The 17,010-nt window shown below is 57.9% G+C and overlaps 1 protein-coding gene across 3 annotated transcripts; it reads right to left on the bottom strand.

Annotated features, from left to right (window-relative positions):
• Positions 1-1,914: 1,914 nt before the first annotated feature.
• CARHSP1 (calcium regulated heat stable protein 1) lies at positions 1,915-15,094 on the bottom strand. Of its 3 annotated transcripts, none has more exons than XM_027527036.1 (4): positions 14,993-15,094; positions 6,879-7,043; positions 6,094-6,216; positions 1,915-4,095 (listed from the first exon to the last, which is right to left on the bottom strand). In XM_027527036.1, exons 2-4 carry the CDS (start codon positions 7,034-7,036, stop codon positions 3,933-3,935), a joined length of 444 nt encoding a protein of 147 aa, XP_027382837.1. In that variant the 5' UTR covers positions 7,037-7,043; positions 14,993-15,094; the 3' UTR covers positions 1,915-3,932. The 3 variants fall into 3 exon arrangements, with proteins under 3 accessions (XP_027382837.1, XP_027382839.1, XP_027382838.1); XM_027527038.1 differs by lacking the exon at positions 14,993-15,094 and adding an exon at positions 14,202-14,323; XM_027527037.1 differs by lacking the exon at positions 14,993-15,094 and adding an exon at positions 11,490-11,672.
• Between the last annotated feature and the right edge of the window lie 1,916 nt (positions 15,095-17,010).

Raw genomic sequence — 17,010 nt, 5'->3', positions numbered from 1 at the left:
GAGTCGCTCTTTTCGATGCAGTGGTTTCCACGATGTTGCAGGATGGTAACTGCAACTGGCGCAGACCCTTCATGCTTCTCTGTCCTCTGGGTTAGTACCCAGTGGGCCCTACAAGTCTCTGTAACTTCTTATGTCAGTTGAGTCTTAACCTTACTCAGACTGTCGCAACCCTTATAACTGAGGTGGAGGGTGTGCTGTTTCCCTGCCCTGCTTGGAGCTCCCCTGGGCAGGTCCCCAAGCCGGCCCCACCCCCACCCTGCACTGTCAGAATTCCCTCAACCTGCTTCCCATTCTCCAGATGACCTCGGACCTCCCGCCATCCTTCTGCTTCTGTAGTCTTATCCCAGGTCCAGCCCAGCCCAAGCTCCCCCAGTTACGTCATCCATCTCTTCTTTATTTAGACATTCTCCCAGGTGGTTCAGATGGTAAAGAATCTGCCTGCAATTCAGGAGACCCAGGTTCTATCCCTGGGTCTGGAAGATCCCCTGGACAAGGGAATGGCTACTCATTCTAGTACTCTTGCTGGGAGAATCCCATGGACAGAGGAGCCTGGCAGGCTACGGTGCAAAGGATAGCATAGAGTTGGACGCGAGTGAGCATGGAGGCTCAGATGGGATATAGTCCCCACCACACACACAACTGAACTGACTTTTCATAAGAGCCTTGGAAGAGTGGGAGCCGCCGCTCACTTCATCATCCCCAGAAAATCCTGTGAGGCAGAGTGTGAACCCTGACAGGTGAGGGAAGTCCCTCCCTGCCTTCAAGGTTCCAGGACAGTAGACACTGTGGCAAGAGATGTAAACACAGTAGCTCAGTGTTGAGCAAAAGGGAAGCAGAGAGGTCACCCCAGGTCAGCCTGGGGCTGTTAAGAAAGCTTCCCGCCTCCCTCTGGCCCTTCCCCAGGCCCCACCCCACCCCTACCCCCAGCACTCTGGAAGCTGACCTGGGCTCGAGGGCATAGGAAACCTCAGGGGAAAGACCACACCAGCAGCTACCGGTGCCAGGAAGGCCCTTATGAACCTCGGTGAGGGGCTTGAACTTGATCCCAAGGGAGGGATCTGCGTGACAGGTCTGTCCAGCTCCCGGGCAGGGAGTGACTGGAGGCCCGGCCGAAGAACCAGTCGGGCAGACCGGGCAGACATCTGGGTGCGTCTGGGCAAGGCGAGGCAGCCTTGGCGGCCCAGATTCACTTCCTCTCCGGGGGCTTCTTTCCTCATCTCCCCAGGCAGGGTCCCCTCGGCTGGGACTCCACGGCCGGGACTCCACGTCTGCCCATCCGCCCGTTCTCCACAGACCCAAAAACCCCTTTCTGCAGCTCCTCCTGTCTCCTGCACCCTGGCTGCCACCGAACCCTCCCTCGTGCTAAATGCCGGCTCCAGCCTCTCCCTGAACGAGTTCGATGGGCTGGTCATAATTTTTCCTAATGTGCTCTGACAATCAATATGCTCTTACATTAAAGATGTTCGCCTGCGCACCACCCCAAAGTCATCACCTGCCTCTCGAGGGGCAGGGGGCCCAAGGAAGACCTTCCCAGCCTCTCCTGCCCCACTGCAATCCCGCCACCCACCCACATGCCCTTGGAAACCCCAAACCTGGGCCACCTCCCCTGTCAGCACGTGCTCACACTGGAAACAGGGAAATGCATCAGCAGGGCACTTCACAGCTGGCCAACCAAGTGGCATTTTCTGTTGTCACGAAGCCATATCCCTTTGCTCAGCTCACCTACATGTGAGGGTACTGATTAGGGAACAAGGCATGGATGATCCCACTTTCTTACTCATCCCCCCCAAAAAAGACTTAATGTATCAGCCTCCTTTGGGGAGATGCACCCCCCCTTTCCCACCCACCCCCACCTGCTGACTTCAAGGAAGAACTCCCCGCAGCCAGATTCCACCTTGACACAGAACGCCAGACTCTCCAGCAAAACAGTTTATTGAGAAAGGTGCTGGTGAGAGGAAAGACCTGGAGTCAGGAATCCGGATTCTGTCCCCAGCTTGGTCGCCAACACCATCCATCCTCCTAGAGCCTCTGGGATAACTCAAGATTGTGCTTTGAGTGGGGAGGGGTCCCTTCCAGCCCTCACAACACAAAGTGAGAATGGAGTATTTACAAAGGAGTCTCCCAGCGAGAGGACCCACGTGTCACCTGGAGGAGCAGATCCGACTTCCAGCCCACTAGCAGGCTGATGGGGTCACGTGGAGCCCCAACCACGTACCGGGGTGAGGGCAAGGCAGCGAAGTCGCCTGAGGAAGCGGGTGGCAAAGACGCAGGCTCTCAATCTCAAGGATGGGTCTCTCAAGGATGAGTGACTTCACTCAAAGTGTGGTCCATACCCAACAGACAGGGGTCTCTGGGGGCCACCTGGGGACTGTCCAAGGCTGGAGGGGAGACGGCCACTGCGGACCAGCAGAAGGCAGAGTGGGGAAGACCCCTCAAGGGGGCACTGCAGGCCGGGAAAAAAGATCAGCTTCCTTAACTGTGACGTTTCACTGCGCACTTGTAACCAACACTTACTCGCCTACTTAAAAACAACTCCAGGGGTCATTTCGTGATGTATGGAAATATCAAATCGCTGTGTTGTGCACGGGGAACTAACATTGTGTTGTAAATCAGGCATACTTTAAAAAACACACACAACTCCATTGGTCCTCAGCAAAATAGCTCTGGCCTCCGACCCCCTCGCAGAAATTCAGATACACTGGATGAGGCCCCACTACCTTTCAAGGGCTCACGCCTCCCTGTATTGCCAAATGGACCCTTGACTACATATTTCATGGGTGTGGCCACATATTTCAAGATGTGTTAAATATGTTTTTCCCATATTTCCCAGCTATTTCTATTTTTAAATCACAACTAAAGCCGAACCAAGCCACACCAAAGGAAAGCCTTAAGGATCTGTTTACTGGAAATATCCACAAAGGTCTGCAATGTCAACAGTAAAGTGCAAACAGAACTGGCTCCGGTGAGAGCTTGAGTTCTTAAAGAAAAAAAAAAAATCCTAAGCAGTTCACACCAATTTTCCTGAAAACACCACCAAAGGCCTATTTCTCCTTCAACTTGTGACTTGGCCAGGCTCCCAGGAAGCAAACCACCTGCTCTTTTCTAGATGGATCCCGAGAAAGGTCCCTTTGGAAACAAAGACCCTCCCCCTCTCCACACTCCCCACCCCTCCCCTCCACCTCCCGGATGGGTGGCTGAGCCAGGATCTCTCAACCAAAGACAGACAGGCAGGACCAGGCTTCAAAGAGAACGAGGACTCGCCTCTGAGCACACGGCTGCCACATGGAGGACTTAGGGCTGCCAGACGCGCAGCTGTTTCACCTCCTGCTGCAGAGACACCAAGACCCCGCGTGCTCCCCGCCCCCAGCCCCTTGGAACAACCAGCTCAGAACCAGAAGTCTGCTCTGCCCAGGGCCAAGGAGAGGCTCACGCATGTGGGCGGAGGGCGGGGTGGTGCGCATGCTCCGGGTGAAAATTCTTCCTGGGAAATCACTCAGGGTCCATGTCACTACCCAGAGGACCAATCTGGGGGTTCTCAGCCTTCAATTCCGGGGCGGGGGCGGGGGCAGGGGCGGAGGGAGCGGTTGTGGGAGGGACTGCGGGCCAGGGAAGACGCCCGACCCGGCCCCTGGGCGGGGCTCAGACCCTCCACTCAGCCACCAGGGAGCGCCTCTCCTTTTTCAATGCTTTTAATGTTTTTCAGATGATGAGGTGTTGGTTGCGGTGGTCGGAGGCTTGCTGGTGGCCGAGGGCACCCCCGTGCCTTCCCCTGTCTCCAACCCCTTCCTCCAGGAGACACTTGACAGGGACCACGCTCCCTCCCCTTTCAGATGCCCCATCTCAAGTGGCACAGTTGTCCTCTCTCGTCTGGTCCTGCCTCCTGCCCCGGGTGTCTCCCCAGAGCTGGGGAGCCAGGGTGCCTCCGGCCGCTCCTAGGAACTGACGACGTGGCCGGACCAGGTCTCGTGCTTGGTGCCCGGCGCCAGGTGGGTGATGACCACCTCCACGGCCTGCAGCTTCTCGTTCTTGGGCGGAATGGAGCACATCTTATAGGTGACCTCGTCGCCTTCCATGGGGACGTACTCCCCCTCCACGCTGCGGGGCGAGGAGAAACACTCAGGGCTGGCGCTGGGAGAAGCCGGGACACCGGCCCTGGGAGAGGAGCTGCCCCCAACCCTGCCCCACCACCAGGCGGAGCCACTGGGGCCCTCGGTCGTGACTGAGGGTCCCCTGACCCAATCAGCTCCTTTCCCGGGACCTCTGCTGTGGAGACAGAGATGGAGCCCCGCCCCCAGGTATGCTCACAGGGCAGTTACACGTGGGCACCCTGGGGCTTATGGCTGGAAGAGCCAGGAGAGACAGTCTTGAGCCTAAGAATCAGAGTTGGGGAATGACTCCACGGGGGTTTCCTGAGCAGCAGCCACAACCCCTTGCCCGGTCCAGGAGTCCTGGAAACCAGGCTGCACCTCTGCTGTTCAGCTCCTCAGAATCCCATGGAGCCTTCCAGAAAGTCCTTTTCCCTCTTTTTCTACAGGACATGAGCCACCATCTCACCCGGGATGAAGAGGTCCCCATCTTGATGCCCCCTTGGCTTTACCCACTGCCCCCCACCCCCCAGGAGGAATATCCCCTTCGGATCCTGAAGGCCAAGTCCAGTGAGCTCTCCCCTGGGACTATAATATGGCCTTGATTGAAGAATCACATTGCAAATGGAGCTGCCCTCTTTGCTGTGGCCACCAGGAAGCTCAGGAGTAAAGGTGCAGCCCACTACTAGCAGTGAAACCAAACGCCATCTTTCTTCTCTGCCCCAACCCCCTGCTTTCCTTACTAATTTTTCTTGGCTCATTGTGTCTATCCTTGTCAACCACTATAACTCCTTCCAGAATAAGAGCCAATATAGATATGTATTTCTACATCCACGTATGATTCATATGTATGTCAAAAGGCGTTGCTTTAGCAGTGTCCTCGTGTCTACATTGTACAGGGGGTCTATGAAGACCAGGTGTGTAGGGATGTTGGAAGAGAGTAAGAAAGGGTAACTCTCCCATCTCAGCAGACATTTGCAAAAGGAGCCTAATTTCAAAACATGGTTTCTACATATTGTCAGGCCTGCTGTGTGGGGTACTTTGCCTGCCACTGACAAAAAGATTGGGGTGGGGGTTGCTGAGGTCAAAGATGGGGATGGGGTAGGGGAGCCGATTAGGTCCCCACAAACCTGCAGGCTGCTTAGAAGACCAGAGGTGGAGGCCAGCCTGCAGGGCGCCCTCCAGCCCCAAGGCTGAGGATGTGTGGGCCCCACGCTGGGTGCCCCCCACCTCCTCTCCCCGCCAGGGTTTTCAGACACTCAGGAAGGAAGGACGTCAGTGAGCAAGAGGCAGTAGAGAGGGTCCAGCCCCACACTTCCTTCCTGGAGCAGAGTTCAGTCACCCCCCAGCCTCACCAGGGCAGGGCCCCCAGGGCGAGTGCAAGCACCCACCCCCAGGCCAAACACAGGCTCACAGGACTCCCAGGGACACCCAGGCCTGCCCGCCAGACACACACAGGCATTCAGACCCACCCCAAAGTGAAAGTGAAAGTCACTAAGTCATGTCCGACTCTTTGTGACCCCATGGACTACAATCCATGGAATTCTCCAGGCCAGAATACTGGAGTGGGTAGCCTTTCCCTTTTCCAGGGGATCTTCCTAACCCAGGGATCAAACCCAGGTCTCCCACATTGCAGGCAGATTCTTTACCAGCTGAGCCACCAGGGAAAGCCAAAGGAGGTTCTCACCTCACATGCACAGACACACAGAGACACGCACACACGCAGAAACACACACAGAGACACGTGCGCAGACATATGCACACACAGAGACACACACGTGTGCACACCCACAGACACACACACACACAGTCGCCTCCAGTGTCTCACACGCTGCCACCACCACGTACAGACTCACACCCTCAGCCCTGAACACTGTCACACAAGCCTGGCCCACACAACCTCATCTCACTTGGCACCCACCCAGCAGAGTTCACACACTCCCCCTGCCTCCTCCAGGCCACGGCGCCCATCCTAGCCCCAGAGCACCCGGATCAGCTGCTGACTCACTCGGAGATATGCAGGAAGATGTCGGGGCCGCCGTCAGCCGGGGTGATGAAGCCGTGGCCCTTGGACCGACAGAAGCATTTGCAGACTCCTTTGTAGACCGGGCCCTGGGAAGCCCGCACCGTCCTGACAGAGAGTGTGGAGAGCATGAGGGGCCCCCACCAGCCCTCTAGGACAGCCCCCTGCTCTCAGGGCACACCCAGCTCTTCCCAGTTCCCACCCACAGCTGTGCCCCAGGGCATTCTGGGCAGGGCCGCCATGCACAGTTGTGCAGGTTACACACTGCACAACTCTGGGAGCCACTCAGAGACCCTGGTGACAGTGACTCTCTGAATGATGCTGGCAAACTTTTCTCAGGCCTCAGTTTCCCTGTCTGAGCAAAATCCCCCTGAGCATCCCTCCCTCTGAAGGCTAACTTAACAACAGCCTCCACATGTTGGCCTGAGCTTTGCACCTGCCAGGCGCCATGTGGGTCTCCTGCAGCACAGTGGCCACCCTGCTACTGTCCCCGTTTTGCAGCTGATAAGGTCAAGGGCTCCCAGGGAAAAGGGACTGGTGTGTGGTTAAAGCCCGATGATCTAAGACCCCAGCGATTTCCTATCTCTGGCCACCCTCATCCCTCACCCACAGCTCACGACAGGCTCAAGGAGGGGCCTGGGGGCGGTGCGGTGCGGGGTTTACAAGGTGCCTGCCCAGCTTCTCACCATCATCCCCTTCCCAATCCACAAGTTTCCCATGTGATAGACAGGGACGCAGAGGCGACCTGTCCGGGGAAGCCCGAGACTCACGCTGAGAAGGTCCTGGTGCGGCGAGTAGGCAGTGGGCTCGGCACCACGTTGCCCCGAAGCGGGGACGGTGAGCGATCCCGGGCCTGTTGGGTGTCCAGCAGCCCAGTCGAGGACTGGTGGGTGGGGGGCTGGGATGGAGGAGGAGGCTCAGATGACATGGCTGACCTGGAGAGAGACGGGGGGCTCTCAGGGACTCACGCCTTGCTAGGGGGGCTCTCCAGATGCCTCCCCACGCTCACGCCAGACAGTGTGTCATCTGAGACTTGAATATTCCTCTGGCTGTGGAATGCAGGCTCCAGGCTCACTCGGCGTGGACGTCACCTGCTCCAGAAACATGCCCGCTCGTCCCAGTCGGGGCAGGCGCCTGGTCTGCGCTCCTGTTACAGCCGTGTGCCTCCCTCTATGACAGCTCCTCACAAAAACGCCACGAGGACACCACTGGCCCCCCCTTTGTCCCCAGGACACACAGCACAGGCTCTGGCACACACAGCGTGCGTGCGAGCTAAGCTGCTTCAGTCGTGCCCGACTCTTTGCAACCCTATGGACTATATAGCCCACCAGGCTCCTCTGTCCATGGGATTCCCCAGCAAGAATAATAGAGTGGGTAGCTATTCCCTTCTTCAAGGGATCTTCCTGACCCAGGGAACAAACTCGAGTCTCTTAGGTCTCCTGCATTAGCAGGCAGGTTCTTTACCACTAGCGCCACCCGGGAAGCCCTGGCACACTCAGGCATTTGGCAAATTCTTGAGAAAGAGAGGGAGGGAGAGAGAGAAAAAGGAAGGAGAGAGGGAGGGAGGCAGACAGGACACGCAGGAATGCTTCAGTGCCAACCACCTGGATGAGGACTCGGCCACTCATCAAACATTTCCCAACTCCTACTAAGTGCCGGGCACTATGGGGAAGGGGAAGCGAAAAAGGGACTCGCACTCAGTGCTCCTTCAGGAAACTCGGGGACACAAATCAAAAAGGGCTCGGACCCCAAGTCAAGTCCGCGTCCAGGAGGAACCCTGAGGGGGGCAGGGGGAGTGGGCAGGGGCATTTCAAAGGCAGCATCTCCAGCCACCAGGCCCCTGACTCAGATCCAGGCCTTAAAGTTCATTTCCACCCAGCCTGAGTCTCTGACTGCTGCTGAGAAATGGAATTCCCTCTGTGACCCCTAACACACATCAGACGCCAGGGGCAGACCCAGGTGGAGAGAGAGGATCTACATTCCTGTCTTGAGAGCAGCACATGGCCACTGTACCCAACTTGCTGGTGGCCTTGGCTCAAGGCCATGAAGAAAGAGCCAAAGCCCAAGACCCAAAGGGCCTTGGCTGAGTCCCTTCCGCTGTCTGGGATCAACTGTGCACATCGGTGCAGCTGGGTGGGCGTCATGCAGCACCTGCTCAGGGCTGGTGTCGGGGATTCAGGTGGGGCAGGTGCGGGCCCCCCGGCCCCAGGATGGAGAGGAGCCTGACTAGATATCATCCCCCTTCATTCCCAGGATGTCACCTCCCCCCCCGCCATTCACAGGGAGTGGTGGGGCAGGAGCTGCTCTGCTGGGTTCTGAGAGGTTCACACAAGGTTTTCATATTTAAAGCACGAGCTATCTTTTAAACATCCCAGAGGTTTGCCCCCCTCCCCCAGGCAACGTTTCCAGCTAGGTTTGAGAAATCTAGCAGCTCTGACAACCAGAGCCTCCAGCCCACCTCCCTACCATCACCCCCATCCCCCGCCACTGCCCTGGCTTTCCTGGTCTGCAGGCATTTATGTGGCCCAGAGTACCAGCTTTCAATCTGCATCGCCCAGCAATGCCCCTCTGCCCCCAACCCAAACTGCCTGAGAGCCAGGCCTGATTCCTCAGGGGACAGGCCCACCTCTGCCCCCCAAGAGGACGAACTGGCTCCCTCCATGTGGCCCCGAAGCCCCCTACACACTCCCCTTTCAGGACTCAGCTCCGTCTGGCTGGGAGGGGAGACAGCCAGCTGGCTCCCTGGAGGAAGCGACATAGTACCTCCTGACCCTTCTCTCAGCTGTGCCCGCGGCCAGGGAGGACCGCGAGTCCTGGGAGCCCCCACCTCAGAAAGGCCCCGGCAGCTTGGGGTCAAGGCTCCAGCATGACCCACCAGCACAGGTCATAGAGTCCTAGAATGTTCCAATGCCTGGGGTTCTGGGAAGGGGGCCGGTTCAGAAAAAGGGAGGGCCCCACACCCAGGACAGCCGGTAGGAACCACTGAAACCTGAGGACACCAGGGTGAGGTGGGGAACAGCCCTCCCCACTCCCACCCAAAATCTCCCTCTTTCCCCTGCTGTCAGGAACCTCTGACTTTAAATCCCACCCTTCCAGCTCTTGGGCAAGTTACTTGACCTCTCTGGACCTTGGTTTCTGTATCTGGAACCTGGAGATTTTTTTTAACAGTCCTGACTTTACACCAGCGTCAGTAAGTTGAAATGACATAATACATGTTTTAAGCATTCTGCACACCCTCCACCCAGTACGAGTGAGCATTTAAGGATCAGCTACAATTGTTGTTATAACCGTAATCATAAAGTCATTCAACAAACATGCGCCTGATGGCAGGCCCTGTTTTTAGGCAGTAGAGACTCAGACAGCAGGGCTTCCCTGGTGGTCCAGTAGTTAAGAATCCACCTGCCAGGGCAGGGGACACAGGTTCAATCCCTGGTCTGGGAAGATTCCACATGCTGTGGGGCAACTAAGCCCACGAGTCACAACTACTGAGTCCGTGCTCGGCAACAAGAGAAGCCAACGCGACAAGAAGCCCGTGCACTACAAGTTAGACCCAGCAAAGCCAAAAACAGTAAGCAAACAAACAAGAGTGGGCCATTTGTAAAACAGGGGCAGGTTCTCCCAGTGTGGAAACAGCCTGTGCAAAGACCCTGAGGTTGGCAGGGGCAGGTGTGACTAAAGGCCAGCAAGGAGACTGGGGGTTGGGGGATCGCTGGGGAAGGAAGGGTGAGAGGCAGGAGATGGGTGGGTGGAGGGGCAGGCCAGCTCAGGAATTAGGGCATCATCGTCATCCCCACGGGTCTCCACTCTTCTTGCTCATGTCCATCCATCTGACTGTTCCCCCCTCCCCACCTCCCTGTAAAGCAGGTCTCAGCTGGGGCCCCCTTCTCTCTCCTCCCCAGCCCCTTTGACTCTCCCAGGACACCCAGTCCTGCAGAGATTCCAATGGAAGCCCCCGGCTTGGGGACAGAGCAGGGTCCCCCTGACCAGCCTCAGGACCGGGAGCCCCCACTGGCGTTCACGTGCACCGTGAGCTGGGCGCCCTGCACAGTTGTGCTGCAGGTCCGGGCTGCGCGCATGCGCACTTGGCCATGGGAGAAAATGAGGCACGGAGGACTGCAGAGCCTCCGGGAGAGAGTCGGGGAAGGGAGCAAGGGCTTCAACCATCACCCTGCCCGCGCCTCCAGAGGGCCATCCGTGCAGAGCACAGCTGAAGCCGGTGTAGACCTGGACGGGAGCCAGCCACCCCCACCGGCCTGCGGGGGTGGGGGGCAGGGACAGGGAGGAGTGAAGGGCCTCTGTGTGGGAAAGCCTGGGTTAAAGTCCAGCTATAAGGAAACCAGCTCGTGGAGCGGGGAGCCAGTCACCCAGAAGCCGGCTCTGGGGTCGGCTGCGGCCCCCCCCAAACACAGATGGGGGCACTGGGTGTGTAGCACCCCCCCACTCTCACACTTCCAACCAGCAACTGCTCTCCCAGTAACACCAGCGGGGGGCCTTGAAGCTGACCCTGGAGGAGGCAGGGCCCACCCTCTGCCACTAGCCCCTGCTCCGGGACCTCTCACCTCCCTACAGCTTCATCAACTCCCTACAGCTGCAGGCAGTCTGCAGAGGGTCGCCTGAGACTGAGGCTCTAGGCCAGACCTGAGATGGGCTTCAGGCTTGCAGCAAATTCAGACCAGGTGTCATGCCCAAGGCCTGTTACGGCTGCTGAGCTGTGTGCACACATTTCTGCATGAGTGCATGCACATGTGTATATGTGTGTGGCTGTGTGTGTGGTGCACGTGTATGTGTACACATGCATGTGTGTGAAGCCAGGCACACAAGTGCGTGCATACATGTGAACACCAATGGACTGGGCAGGGAGGGGTGCAGGGAGCCACCCAGCCCCCAACACCAGCAAGGCCTTTACCCTGGGAAAGGGCAGGAAGGGGGCCTCAGCCCAAAATAGCCTGGGAATTTCCCACAGGCCTATGGGTCCTCCAGGAAGGTTCACAGAGCTCAGCTGGGCACCAGGCTCTGGTCTTCCCAGCCCCTCTTCCACCAACCCACACATCCAGGGACTGGAGACCTACCCAGTCCTGCAGAGCCCCTGCCATCCTGCCCTCTGGGCCTCAAGCCCCACCAGTCATATCAAGGGCAAGTCTGAAGCTTCCCTGGTGGCTCAGTGGATAAGAATCCGCCTGCCAATACAGGAGACACAGGTTCGATCCCTGGTCCAGAGGAGCAACTAAGCCCGTGTGCCAAAACTATTTAGCCTGTGCTCTAGAGCCCAGGAGCCACAACCTCTGAAGCCCCAGTCCCCGAGAGCCTGTGCTCCACAACAAGAGAAGCTAAGCGACAATGAGAATTCCTTGCACCACAACCAAAGAGTAGCCCCCTCTCACCTCAATGAGAGAAAAGCCCGCGCAGCAACAAAGACACAACACAGCCAAAATAAAATAAATAAATAAGGACAAGTCTGTCTTAAGCCATGTAACCGGTTGCTGACTCCAGGAAGGGATCCTTGGCAGTGCTATCAGTCATTTACACTTTAGTGAGACGTTTGCAGTTCATTTCACAAGGCTCCTCCATTCTTGGTAGCTTTCAGGCCCTGGAGGGCAGAAAGATAGGGGTGGGAGAAAGAACTGAGCTTCTTTCTCAGCCTGGCAGCAAAGCCAGATCCCATCAAGCCTACTCTGAAAAATGGGGTGTGGAGCCTTCCCTGGGTTTCTGGATGGGGGAGGCCAGGGCAGGGTACCATGTTCAGATACCTCCTAGCCAGGAGGCCAGGCCCCTGCCGGCAGGTGGGAATGAGTTCCACCCACACGATGGATAGGAACAGCACAGAACACTTTCTTAAGACAGGTATGGGGTCCCACATTCTGCATTTCTAAGGAGCTCCCACCAGCAAGGCAAGATTGACATGGAGTAGTACTGGTTATGGGGTTACTGGCCCGGCCCACCTCTCAGCCTGCATAAGAGGGCCACCAGATGAGTCACAAAGTCACCCTAGTCGACCCAGGTGCCTCACCTGTAAACTGAGGAAGAGACGCCGCCCTTCCCCTCTCCACCTCCAGCGCAACTGAGGCCCAACCCCGCAGATTGGGGGCACTTGGGCCGAACGGGTCAGTAGGACAGCGGGGTCCCAGGAACAGGAAGAGGTTCACGAAAAGAGCCCCGAAGTGGGCCTGGGCTGCATTGCCCTCCGCTGCGCTGGGGAGAGCGGGGCTCAGATCGGGGAGAGAGGGGTCAGGGGGCAGGGGGAAAGAGAGAAGGGGAGGGGAGGGGCCAGTGGGCGGGGACAAGGCGAGGGGCGGGGCGAGGTGCCAGAAAGGGCGTGGCCAGGTAGAGGGGCAGGGCTCGGGGCAGGAAGGGCGTGGCCAGGGAGGGGCGGGGCTCGTGGCAGGGGAGGGGCGGTGCCAGGGAGAGGGGAGAGGCTCGGGGAAGGAAGGGCGGGGCCAGGGAGAGTGGCAGTGCCTGGGAGAGGGGTGAGGACTTGGGAGGGGGGAGTGGAGCCTGGCAACGGGAGGTGGGAGGGGTCGAGGGGAGGTCAGGGGTCGAGGGGAGTTGGGGGGATGGAATCAGGGGAGGGAGCGCGAGGGAGAGGCGGCCTGGCTGGAGCTGGCCGCGCCCGCAGCAGAGAGAAATACGAACACGGCACCGAGGTGCATCTTAGATGTCCGTGCATCTCAGTGGGGGTGGGGGTGGGGGGCAAGCCCAGCTGGGAACTGTTCGGCCGCCCGGGAGTGCTGGGAAGAGGCCGGAAACCCGAGGACCAGCGACCGGGAAGCCAAGGCGCCCTCCGGCACAGGCCCGCCGTTAGCGTGCCCGGCACGGCCCGGCCCGACCCGGCCCGGCCCACGGCCTGGGAGGCGCCCAAGCCCCTGTGGGTAACTCGAGGCCGATTCTGCATCCCCATCCCATCGCCCCCACTTCCAGCCTTCCTGTATTCCATCTTCGCCTCCATCCAGGGCTTCGATCAGACCTGAGTCTCAGGCCTAATTGTGCTCTTCGCTCCCTCTGTGACCCCCCCTGGCAAGCGACCTCCCCCGTTCCTGGCCTCAGTCTCCCCATCTGTCAAATGGGACGGTCCTGGTGTAGCCTCCCAGCCTGGCGGACGGAGGGTGTTGTATAGGAGGGTGCCAGATACAAAGGCTTCAGGCAACAATAGTCGAGCCGCTAATGGTAGCACTGCCAGGTTCCGGCCGTCTAGAATAATCCCTCCCACGTCCGTCTCTGCTGATGGGACACAAACCGAATGCCCTGACTTTGCCACTCGGTGAGACAAAGACCGTTCCCCTCCCGAGAGGGCCTCCCTCTTCCCTCAGAGCCCGGCGATGGCCTGGCCCAGCTTTTCCCGAGCTTTTCTCGGGGCCGGGCTTCGCGATACTACAGGCCCTGTTTCTGCTCTGTTGGGGCTCCGGAGGGTGATAAAGACCACAGCATTAAGAACCCACGGCCATCAAGGCTGCCCGGGAAAGGCGAGCATAGAGGGGGTTTGGAGAAGGTCCCTGGCCCCGAGGAAGGGGCGCCTGCTTCAAGCCCTACAGGGGCCATGGGGAAGTCATTCCTGGCAGAGGAGTCCGCAGGGACACAGACTCAGGGACAAGGAGGGAGGGCGGGTGCCAGAAAAGGGCTGGGACGGTCTGGCTGGGGAGGGAGATAACAGAAAACTCTGGTGAAGAGTTTGGGACTGAAACGACAACGAGGACATCAATAGGCGATTTTAAGCCTGGGGTTGATTTGAACCTGTTTTTACAAGTTCCCCCTGCGTTCAGGGTAGAGAAAAATATTGGAGGGGCAAGACTGGGAACGAAGAGACCAAGAAATATATATATATATATATATATATTTTTTTTTTTTTTTTTTTTTTTTTAAAGCAAGTGAAAAATGTAACAGTAGCTAAAGCTCTCCCACCGCAGTCCTGGGTCAGCCATCTCCTTTTATTCTCACACACCCCGTTACGGTAGGGAAACTTACATCCCCAGCCTACAGATGAGGAAACGGAGGCTAAGAGAAGCCCTCTATGTTGCAGTGAGACCCTCCTGCCTGTGGGAACAGAGATCGCGCCTGGAGGGGGCTGAAATCCGGCCCCCCACCCTACTCCCAATACATACATCCACTCCAACCCCAGATAAGCTGTTGGGGGCTTCCTTTTTAGAAATCAAAACAAAAAACCGTTGCATTTCCGGCCTGAAAACTTGGGCTGCCAAAGAGGCCGGCAGGGAGGGAGCCCGTGGGCGCGAGTGAAGTTTCTCTGCACAGCCCCGGGGGCCCCCCCATCCAGACGCAAACACCCCGGGTGAGCGCCCGGCGACTCCTCCTCCCTAGAGGCGGCCAATCGCACGGCGCCAGGATGTCCCCCCTCCCTCCCCAACCTCCTCGCCAGGCCTGGCAGCGGTCCCACCGCCGGGCCCGCAGCTGGCGCGGCCAGGCCTGGCTGGGGGCTGGCTCCACCTCCCCGAGGGGCGCCCCCGCCCCGCGCGCCTCGCCCCAGCGCCTCGCGAGTCACCCCATCTAGCTCCATCCAGCGAAAGCAAGGGGAGGGGTGGGGGTGGGGGCGCGGGAGGAGGAGAATAGGGTTTTTTTTTTCTGCACCAAGAAAACAGGTGGCCAGGCGGGAAATGCAACCAGACGTCCGCCCGAAATCCCGCGGGCTGCTGCCACACCCACCATCCTCCAGGCAGGGATGAGTAACCCGCGCTGCCCAAACAGGCCACTGCCGCCCGGCCATTTCCGAGGGGCCCAGAGACCCAGCCGGAGAGCTGGAAGACCCTCCAGAGTGGGGGTGAATGGGGGGCAGCGGGGGCAGAAGAGGCCGAGGTCCCATGCCCGAGGATCTTGGGCCTCCATCGGGGCGAGGGCACCCCCACCACGCCCTTCTGGGGTCCCCAGAGAAGCTCCCTACCTGGCTATCCGCTCCGCTCCACCAGGCGCTCAGCTCCAACTGCGGGGAACCGAGCTGGGGAGGGGGCGTGGTTGGCGGGGCGGGCTTGCCGCGCCCCGGCCCCTGACCCCGCCCCCGGGAGCTCTCGGCCAATGGGGCCGAGGCCTCGAGGAGGGGCGGGGCGGGCGGGACCAGTCCCTACGGGACCTTTGTGTCCGCGCGCGGGACTGGCGGGAGCGCGGGGCGCATGGCCTGGGGCGGGTGGGTAGGGGTGGCCCGGGCTCTCGTCTGTACTGCACAGCCCCGGCCGGAAGTCTCCCGAGAAAAAAGGAGAGCATCTGGTCGTCGCGCCCGAGCGAGTCCCTCCCCGAGCCGAGGGCGTCGGATTTGGTCCCCGACCTGACCTTCGCTCCAGAATCCTGATGGGCCCCGGGAACCTCCTCCGTTTTAGCAGAAAGAAAAAGATACAGGTATGAAGAGAAGAGATGAAGAGAGTGGCCGAAGGGAGAAAAAGCAAACCAAAAAAAATGCAAAGAAAGAACAACAACGAAACTGGGAGAACTGATTTCATCCCTTTTGTTTTTAGTTTCAGCTCCTTGAGTCCTCTGTGTCTGCAGGTAAATGAACTTACTCCCATCTTACAGGAGAGAAAACCGAGGCACAGACAGGTGACCCATCTCCTCACACCCAGCAAGTCAGAGCAGGCCCTGAAAGGAAAGTCAACCCTGGATGGAGGCTCCAGCTGGTAGTTGAGGGGCGGCATGCGGGGAGGGATATTCTTAAGTGTCTGGGACAACAGGGCCCAGGAATTGGGGTGGCACAGGGGTCCTTCCTGGAACCCACCAACTCTCCCTGCCTCTCTTGTATGGTCAGGTTAGGGGTTCCCTGGAGAAGAACACAGGTACGGCTTCCTTGACATAAGAGAAGCCAGTTTGGGCCTAAGCTGTTTTGTGATCTGAAGCCTAGCCACAGTGTTTGTTCTTTAACCGGGCTCGGTAATTAATGATTTTAAGGGAAGTGAGGGAACGCAGGAACGAGGGAAAAAACAGTTAAGAAACAATAGTTCAGCCATAAAACAGAGACCACCTCAAAGACATGAAGATGTTGACCTTCCTGATATCTGTCAACTAAAACATGGCCTCTGTTGACCTTTGCCCGAATCTGATGCAGTACTCGCCTCTGCTCAAGCCTCTTCATGAATAGGCATGTACCCTTAACTTAAAACTTCCCCAGGACTTCCCCGGTTGTCCAGTGATTACGACTCTGATCTTCCAGAAAGTCAGGAATTAAACAGACAAAAGGACATTCCTGAGAGCGATGAGAGCATGTGCAAAGGCCCTGGGGTGGGAAGGAGTTTGGTGGGGCTGAGAGAGAGAGAAAAGGGAGCATGGGGTCAGAATGCACTAAATTCAAGTGTCTCAATTAGGGACTGATGGCAGCCAGGAGAGAGCTTAAGGCAGGTATGAGTGGAGACTCCTCCTTCCAAAGTGTGCCCCATGTCTGCCCACTTGTACCTATTTCTTCCCCCCATGACTTGAGCCTCTCCCATCTCACCAGGAGCAGCAGCCTTCACCCAGTTGCTCTACCTTCCCCCTAACATCCATGCCTACGCTCCAATTTTCTTTGCAGCAGGCAGAATGAGCTTTCTAAAGCATTTATAAAGCCAACCATTGTTAAAGAAAAGATCACTCATGACACTTGTTAAAAAGGTAAGGCAGACTTTGTTCAGGACTATCGGGATAAGTTAGGGACCACTGAAAAACGAGGATGGTTTTGGCACAGATTGGGCTCAACTCCAAATGCAGCAGGGAAAAGTGGAAAGTTATAGCCAAAGTGGGTTGGAAGCATGATGGATGGAAAATTACTAAGGAGAAAAAACATCACAGGTCAAGGACAGTTCTGGATGAACTAGCTAGCTAGGATCTGTGCTGAAGGCAGGTCAAGGTGGTCAGAAATCACCTCCCCCCCACACAACCACATCTCCCCCACTAGCAACATCCACACTAGTAACATTTACTGGTTACAACTGACCACTGACA

Source organism: Bos indicus x Bos taurus, chromosome 25, assembly GCF_003369695.1.
Source record: "Bos indicus x Bos taurus breed Angus x Brahman F1 hybrid chromosome 25, Bos_hybrid_MaternalHap_v2.0, whole genome shotgun sequence".
In the NCBI taxonomy this organism is placed as follows: Eukaryota; Metazoa; Chordata; class Mammalia; order Artiodactyla; family Bovidae; genus Bos; species Bos indicus x Bos taurus.
The sequence above is the reverse complement of the archived record's forward strand: the minus strand, read 5'-3'. Positions and strand labels throughout refer to the sequence as shown.

Bases quoted from the DNA above. Each gene is read 5' to 3' on its own strand.
- CARHSP1 (XM_027527038.1), bottom strand. The intron at 6,217-6,878 runs GTGAGTCTCGGG...ACTCTCTGTCAG, and splicing joins CGCACCAGGACCTTCTCAGC to GACGGTGCGGGCTTCCCAGG. The intron at 4,096-6,093 runs GTGAGTCAGCAG...CTCGCCCCGCAG, and splicing joins ATCTTCCTGCATATCTCCGA to CGTGGAGGGGGAGTACGTCC.